Below are 8050 nucleotides of genomic sequence, written 5' to 3'. Positions count from 1 at the left end.
AAAACAATAATCTAAGATACACTTTAAAGTTAAATTCCTTTAGAGTTTATCAGTAAAACCACTTACTTTTAGTATTTCTTCCATCCTTATACCTATATTTACATATTGGAATTGTTACAAAAGGTTCTTTTAAACGTAACTTAGTACATTAATTAAGTATTTTTAATTTACCGTAATTAAAATATAGGTAAGCGGTTTTTATCGTATTTTTATACGTATATTTACATATTGGAATTTTTACGCATACGCGGTTCCTATTTAATATTCGAATATTTATTGTAATAAAAGGTTACTATTGTAGAAAATAAAAGATACTTTAATTAAAACATTTCTTAATTTCTTTATTGCCTTAAAATATTTACATTATTTAAAAAATTTATTTTGTTGAACGTCTTTTATTTTTATAAAAATGTAATTGCTTGACTTAAATAAAGCGTGAAAATTATTAGTTTCAAAATTATATTTACAGATTGTCTAAAAATATTTACAATATTTAAAATTTTTTATTTTGTTTTACATCTTTCATTTTTAAAAATGTATTTGCTTGACTTAAATAAAGCGTGAAAATTATTAGTTTCAAAATGATATTTACAAATCTTACCCACACAAATTTTATTTTATTTTCATTTTTGTGATTTTATATAGAATCTTTCCGACTATATTTGTGTATAAGAATTGTATTTTACCGTATTTAAAATATAGGTAAGTTGTTTTTACTAAAACTTGAGATATTTATTTTAACAAAATGCTTGTGATGTTGGCTAAAGCACTACTTTGGTATATAGGCACTTAATGATATTAAATGGAGTTTATAATTAATTTGATTCACTTTAACAAAACTCTTGTGACGTAGAAGAGAGAAGGGTCTTTCAGACGACTTAAATTTTAGCATTTCTGAACTTTTTATATTAATTATGTTTTATTACTTATAACCATATGGATTTCAATACATTTGAAGAAGCGGGTTAAATAGTGGAAGAGTATAATGAGACGTGGTTAGATGTGCAAGACATAAGAAAGCATTTGGAAGAAATGGAAAAGAATATTGAAGAGTGGAAATTTAAGCTTGATGAAGCTAGGCAAAGAGAAATTGTACTGATAAATAAAGTTAAAGATATAAAAACAGATATAATTGGATTGAAAATATTGCAAGATATTTGGAAGAGAGCAGAAAACTAGAAAGCGTGTTTACAAAAGGTTCTTTTAAACGTAACTTAGTACATTAATTAAGTATTTTTAAATATTTGAATATCGGAATTGTATTTTGTTGCATTAAACGTATTGAACGTAGAGTATATACATATATATATTTGTACATTGGAATGTAATTTAACGTATTCGTATAGCCATTTGAAATGAGCTAGTCGAGAGCTTTTTTATTTTCATTAACCCCTCACACGTCTTGTAACCAAAAATGGACCAAAACGGACTTTTTAAAACACTTAAAACCATGTTTTCATTTAAATTTAAATTAACCACGCCCCAGGAAATCCGCGTGTGAGATAGGTTCAAGTGCCAAACATACTACAATGATATTAAAATGAAGTTTAAAAATATTTCCATTCTACGTCACTTTAACAACTACTTCGAATAGTCCATGACGTCACTTTTTAAAACACTTAAAACCATGTTTTCATTTAAATTTAAATTAACCGCGCTGCGAAAACCACGCCCCAGGAAATCCGCGTGTGAGATAGGTTCAAGTGCCAAGCATACTACAATGATATTAAAATGAAGTTTTAAAATATTTCCATTCTACGTCACTTTAACAACTACTTCGAATAGTCCATGACGTCACTTTTTAAAACACTTAAAACCATGTTTTCATTTAAATTTAAATTAACCGCGCCGCGAAAACCATGCCCCAGGAAATCCGCGTGTGAGATAGGTTCAAGTGCCAAGCATACTACAATGATATTAAAATGAAGTTTTAAAATATTTCCATTCTACGTCACTTTAACAACTACTTCGAATAGTCCATGACGTCACTTTTTAAAACACTTAAAACCATGTTTTCATTTAAATTTAAATTAACCGCGCCGCGAAAACCACGCCCCAGGAAATCCGCGTTTGAGATAGGTTCAAGTGCCAAGCATACTACAATGATATTAAAATGAAGTTTAAAATATTAACAACGAATATTCCATGACGTCAAAACACTCTTAAATTCAAATTAACCGCGCCCCGGGTAATCCGCACACGCGCCGCCTAGGTTATCACTTTTTACATCATTTTAACTTATTTCGTACGATAAAACGTGATAAGATATACGTTCAAGTGTCTTTCAAGATAAGCAGAGATAAATGAACAAGTTGGCCTGAACACAATATGTTGATATACGAAAAAACACATCGTCGCGAGAAATATAAAAAATACATTGACTTTTCAACGATTTTACCCCCATTTCACCCCTTAAATCCCGGATCCCGATCCCGAACCCAAACCGGAACCCGGGTTTGACGCCACACCCTCACTTTCCTTCTACTGACATAGAAAATTTCAACGACGTAATGGATTTCGTTAATATAGTAATACCACCAGGATATTACGGAGTTGAAGATTTACTGGAAATCATGACTACTGATGACGACGGGTGAAATATTAGCTCTAGAGTCAAGTTCTATTACAACAACCCAAACCGTTGTGTAATTGTTGAACTATATGAAATGAACCAAGTTTACATACCACATGAAATCGCCATCTTATTAGCATTCACGAGAACTCCAGGCAATGGCGTAACTATAGTGACTTCCATGACGGCGCCTTTTAGCTGTGATATGGACGCTGGGTTACATTCTCTGTTCATATACTCGGACATTATACAAAGTCGATCGGTTGGAGATTCAGATGTTCCATTATTACGTATTATAAATATTCAAGGAAAAGACGGAGACACTGTTGAGAAAGAGTTTTCACGACCACATTATATGCCTATTGCGCATAACAATTTTCAAACCATTGAAATTAATATTATGAGTGAAATGGGTCAGCCTGTACATTTCGAACGAGGAAAAGTTCACGTCACTCTTCATTTTAGACCCCGAAGAACATGGACTTATCTATAAAATCAGGTGTAAAATCTTTCTTCTGTTCATTTGTGGTTAGCGGGTCAAAGGAGAAACATGTCTCCACGTAATCTGGATCACGTTTCTCTAAACGATTATAATAACTATTACTTAAATCAAATTGGACACGGATCAATTCCGGTATACCGTGGAGTAGCCGTGGAGTAGCCGTGCAAAGAGGATATGGTCTTGGAAATATTTTATCCTCGGCATTTCGGTCTGCCATGCCTTTACTCAAAAAAGGTGCCACATTCCTTGGTCGAAAATTTTTAAATACCGGGGCAAAAATTGCTTCCGACGTCTCGAGTGATGTGTCTATTAAAGACGCGTTAAAATCTCGGGGGAAAGAGGCGGGGAAAGAAACCTTAAGAAGAGCCGCCGAAGCAGTGCGTAAACTTAGTGGAAATGGACGTAAAAGGAAACGTAAAACGTCTCCCATCATCAGTTCAGTTCGAACCAGGAAGAAGAAAAGACGTTCTCTGCTTCAGTCTGATATATTCTCGTAATCATTGAACAATGTCTCTAGCTCACCCCAGTTCAGAAAACAGCATTAGCTCGGAACTTGATTTATTTCACGTACCTTATACTCAAACTGGTATAATAGGAAGTCAATGGGTTGAATATAATCCAACATCGAACATAAATGAAAACCAAGCAATTATCTTTAGTATCGCTGGAAACTCGGAGACTTACATTGATTTGAAATACTTTACTTCAAGTTCAAGTTAAAATTGTGAAAGCAGATGGAACTCTACCAAAACCCGATATTTACGACGCTGTATCTAAAACCACAACTCCCGCGGACAAAGTTGGTCCGGAAAATTTGTTTTTACATAGTCTCTTTGGCGAAGTTCACGTATCATTGGGTGACAGATCAGTTACATCATGCCCTCAACAGTATCCTTACAAGAGTATGATTCAAACGCTCTTGACATATGGTGGACCAGCCAAGGAAAGTTTCTTAACCGCGTCTCTATTCTATAAAGACAAAGCTGGGAAATTTGACGAATTTTCCAATAACGACGGATTTAAGAAACGTGCAAAATTTGCCCAAGAAGGTGTTATTGACATGATAGGAGTTGTACGAGCCGATATTTGTCAACAAAATCGACTTATTCCTAACCTGATAGATCTAAATTTCAAGTTTATCAAAAGCTCAAACGAGTTTTGTTTACACACAGACGGTGAAAAATGCAAAGTCATTTTCACACACGCATCAATGTTTGTCAGAAAAGTTAGATTGACGCCAGAGATTATGTTATCCCACGCTAAAACTTTGGAACTGGCAACAATGAAATATCCAATCACCGTACGGAATGTAATTCATTTTCAATTTCCCAAGGCAACAAAATATGCGTCAAAGACAACTTATATAATGGTCAAATACCGAGTAAGGTGGTGATCGGATTTGTGGACCAGAATGCGTATTTGGGAGACTACAAAATGTCACCTTTTAACTTTAAAATTTTTTCGTTAACTCAAATCGCCCTATACATTGATGGTAGTAGTGTCCCGGCAAAACCGTTAAACCCAAATTTCAAAGATAAGTTGTTTATGCGATCATACGTTATTCTCTTTCTTCAAACTGGTCAATGGAATATTGACGAAGGAAATTTTATCGACCGTGATGAATTCGCCAATGGAAACGCACTATTCGTATTCGATTTAACTCCCGATCTCAACGGAAGTTCAACTGACTGTTTCAACCTGGTAAAGAACGGGAGCGTTCGTCTCGAATTAATATTCGGAGAATCGTTGCCGTCAACAGTAAGCGTGATTTACTATTCCGAATATCAATCTTTGGTCGAGATCGACAAGAACAGAGCAGTTTTATATGATCAAAGTTCATAATGGACTCGCAACAACTTGAAATCATACTTAAGAATGACCCGTATACCAAATATTTGTTCAGAGGAGTCTTCCCTGCCGACAAACTTCCCAAGAATGTGAAAACGTATCCTTCACTTTACATCGTGAACACTGATATGTCCAATGGGGTAGGAGAACATTGGTGTTTGATATATCTCTCAAGGTCACTCAATTGTACATTCTTCGAGAGTTTCGGGAACAGCCCTGATTTGTTTAAATTTAACTATTTTATAGAGAAAAACAGCTTAACTGTCACGTATAATTCTGTTCAATTGCAAGGAAATTCTAGTAAAGCTTGCGGTGGTTACTGTATATATTTTGCAATTAATTTGTGTCAGGGAATAAAAATGTTTAACGTATTGCGAAGATTTTCTAAAAACAAAAATGTTAATGATCGTATGATTGTAGAATTTATGTATAAGAAATACTCAATAAATTTGTCATAAAAATATTTTATTGTTTCGTTTTATAATGTCCGTGCGCGAGCGTCAATATACCATCGTCTAAAATATAACGTTTATCATCGCACGGGTTTAAACACAATTTGTTTTGTCGCACAGTCGTCACAATATGCTTATTACTCACTATGCGCTTCATCTCCGCGATAGTTAACTTACGGTTCAGAAGACACTCGCGATATTTCGCGTGACGGACGCGCTTTTGCACAACACGTTTACACACACCCTTGCAAGTCTTTTTCTCACCTTTGGCGGACAATATAGAGTACATTTTGGGTCTCAGTCTGCAAAATTCTTCAATAGGTGTACCGTCCATTTCATCTTTAAACTTTCCGAGTCTCTTTTTATTGGTTTCGTCAAACAGTGGATGATTTTTGGGGTATCCAGAAAAATCATACATTTCCTTCTGTTGGGCGAAATCTTCGTATAAATCCGGTGTTTGGATTTGATACGTGAGACTGTCTGTAAATTACAAATAATCATTAGAAATGAGCTATACTATATACAAGAGGGTATACGTACCAGTATCGGTAAAAAGAAGTTTGACCTTTTCTCCGTACTGCGGCTTTATGACGTCATAGTGAAATCTATACATTAAAAGTTTCGATAGATCCAAAATGGCGAAACCTGTATAGATGGGCCGGTTTAGAATAAGCTTTTTCTTGGCGGAATGAATTCCAACAAGGTCGTTTTGGAAGATGGTGAACTTTTCGAACGTGGGCTTTTTTAACAGCCTTTTCTGGTGTCGTAACCAATTTAAAATCCTTACGTAAACGTAAGTTTTCCATGGTTTTACCTGAAAAAAAAATTAATTTAAATTTAAATTTAAATTTTTAATTTAAATTTTTAATTATTTACCGAAGACAGCGTTGTTCATTAATTTGAAAAAGTCCTTTTCAAAATCATTGGCGGCCATCTTCCTTTTATCCGTATTAAAGTCAATATATGACTTTAACCAGGCACCTTGTTCGAATTTCATAATTCGGTGGATTTTCGTGATTTTTAGCCCTTTTTCCATGTAATACTTGAGATTCCGATAGTGTACAACGTATCGTTCTTTGTTGTTTAGGTTGGGCACCGGTTTCGGTAGACTCTCTTTAACAGGGATTTTCAGTTCAGTCATCTGGGTTTTTTAGTACTCGGAAAGCATTTCCGGTTTAATGGACATGGACTCTGGAGCTAACGGGTAGCAGTTATGCTCGTCGTGTAATGCGTCCGGATATTCCAAATCCATTTCCAAAATAAATCCCTCAGAGGCGTCGTCGGGGCAACTTAGAATTTCGCGTTGACAGTCAGGGGTGGGTTCAATCCACTCAAAACCTTTCATTGGTAACTCGTCGCACATGACAGTACCGTACAAATTGTTACAATCTGTTTAAAATAACATCGTTAAAATTAATTTTTAAATTATTTTTTTTTAATAAAATTTTTTAATTTTTTTTTAATTTTTTTTTAAATATTTTTTTTAAATATTTTTAAAATATATTTTTTTTTTATAAAAAAATTATACAATTTTTAAAATATATATTTATATATTTTTTTTAAATTTATTATAATAATTTTTTTGTATAATTAAATTTATTATTAAAATTTTGATTATTCTTAGCGAGATAACAGATGTAACTATCTGGTTTGGAACGGTCGTGTGTTTCCAGGTACTTGTTATTACCCTGTGCGAGACGATGGCTGATCATTGAAACCCCACCTCGTATCCCTTTTTCTATGAAAAGATGCATGTCCTCATCCAGAAAAGGTCAAGACGCACCTTAGTCATACATAGGGCCGCCTGCCACGCGAAACCCGGGCCTGTGTACGAATGTGCGGGGTCTAGTCGGTAATACGTCATGCACATACGACGGAAACTTTGAAAGACGTCTCCTTTTCGCAGGAGTAAAGTAACCTCTTCCGACGTTAAAACCGAGTTTAAGAGCGGAAACTTGTCAGTCCCACCTTTCGATAAATTTCCGACGAGGGTCTCGAGAGAAGCTGGCAAGAATCGGATGCTGTCAACAAACCGTAGTTTACCCAAGGTGAAAGAAATGTATGTTTCGCTGTTGGTAGCGATACAGTCTATATTCTTATTTTTGATCTTTGCAATTTGTTGCATAATGAGGTGGGCGTCATATCTACAAATGCTTTATATCATAAGTAAAAATACCTTTAAAAAATATAGTCAATTAATTTACCTGCTCAGATTATGAAGGAAAACCGGGATGAATTTTGGCGCCTTCATTTTCAAATTGCAGTTCTGACGCGCACAGCCCCTATACGCTCCTGTATAATGGTCATGGTCACGTGTTTTAATTTAAGTTTTCGTGAATGTTTCTTCGCAGACGTAACAATGTGTTGCGGTTTGGTAGGATATTTCTTCAGCTTCGGAAAGTTGCATAGGGATGTTTTCCTTCAACGCTTCCGATATAGCCGTAGACTCGTCCAAAAGCATATTCAAAAACACCGTCTTGGCCCCTGTAGGTCTCGTGCTTTACGAGATTTCCTACATAGTAAATAAATCTTCGATAAAGAATTAAAAGAATTTCAAGTGATCAAACGCACCAGTGGGACTGACAATTGCGTATGAAAATCCACACGTGACATGTACGGCTAGGGTCGTGGTCGATGACAATGTTGCGTCTGGCAAACATGTCCCTATTTTTGACA

General features: G+C 35.0%; 2 protein-coding genes across 2 annotated transcripts; one reads left to right on the top strand and one right to left on the bottom strand.

The window, feature by feature from the left end:
* The first annotated feature begins 3581 nt into the window (after positions 1–3581).
* Positions 3582–4916, top strand: LOC149963455 (uncharacterized). Its single transcript, XM_090166898.1, has 3 exons — positions 3582–3732; positions 3785–4146; positions 4461–4916. Exons 1-3 carry the CDS (start codon positions 3582–3584, stop codon positions 4914–4916), a joined length of 969 nt encoding a protein of 322 aa, XP_090023024.1.
* Positions 4917–5098: 182 nt separating this feature from the next.
* LOC149963454 (uncharacterized) lies at positions 5099–6515 on the bottom strand. The gene is made up of 5 exons (XM_090166889.1): positions 6251–6515; positions 6075–6188; positions 5915–6019; positions 5639–5854; positions 5099–5157 (listed from the first exon to the last, which is right to left on the bottom strand). The coding sequence occupies exons 1-5, from the start codon at positions 6513–6515 to the stop codon at positions 5099–5101; spliced, it is 759 nt and encodes a 252-aa protein (XP_090023015.1).
* Between the last annotated feature and the right edge of the window lie 1535 nt (positions 6516–8050).

Source organism: Leiobunum rupestre, chromosome 1 (genome assembly GCF_980474605.1).
Source record: "Leiobunum rupestre chromosome 1, qqLeiRupe1.1.hap1, whole genome shotgun sequence".
Lineage (NCBI taxonomy): Eukaryota > Metazoa > Arthropoda > Arachnida > Opiliones > Sclerosomatidae > Leiobunum > Leiobunum rupestre.
The sequence above is the reverse complement of the archived record's forward strand: the minus strand, read 5'-3'. Positions and strand labels throughout refer to the sequence as shown.

Bases quoted from the DNA above. Each gene is read 5' to 3' on its own strand.
- LOC149963454 (XM_090166889.1), bottom strand. From the start codon at position 6,515: ATGACTGAACTGAAAATCCCTGTTAAAGAGAGTCTACCGAAACCGGTG. The intron at 6,189-6,250 runs GTAAATAATTAA...TTTTTTTTTCAG, and splicing joins AATGAACAACGCTGTCTTCG to GTAAAACCATGGAAAACTTA. The intron at 6,020-6,074 runs GTTGGAATTCAT...CCATCTATACAG, and splicing joins CCATCTTCCAAAACGACCTT to GTTTCGCCATTTTGGATCTA.
- LOC149963455 (XM_090166898.1), top strand. From the start codon at position 3,582: ATGTCTCTAGCTCACCCCAGTTCAGAAAACAGCATTAGCTCGGAACTT. The intron at 3,733-3,784 runs GTATCGCTGGAA...CTTTACTTCAAG, and splicing joins AAACCAAGCAATTATCTTTA to TTCAAGTTAAAATTGTGAAA. The intron at 4,147-4,460 runs GTACGAGCCGAT...ATACCGAGTAAG, and splicing joins TTATTGACATGATAGGAGTT to GTGGTGATCGGATTTGTGGA.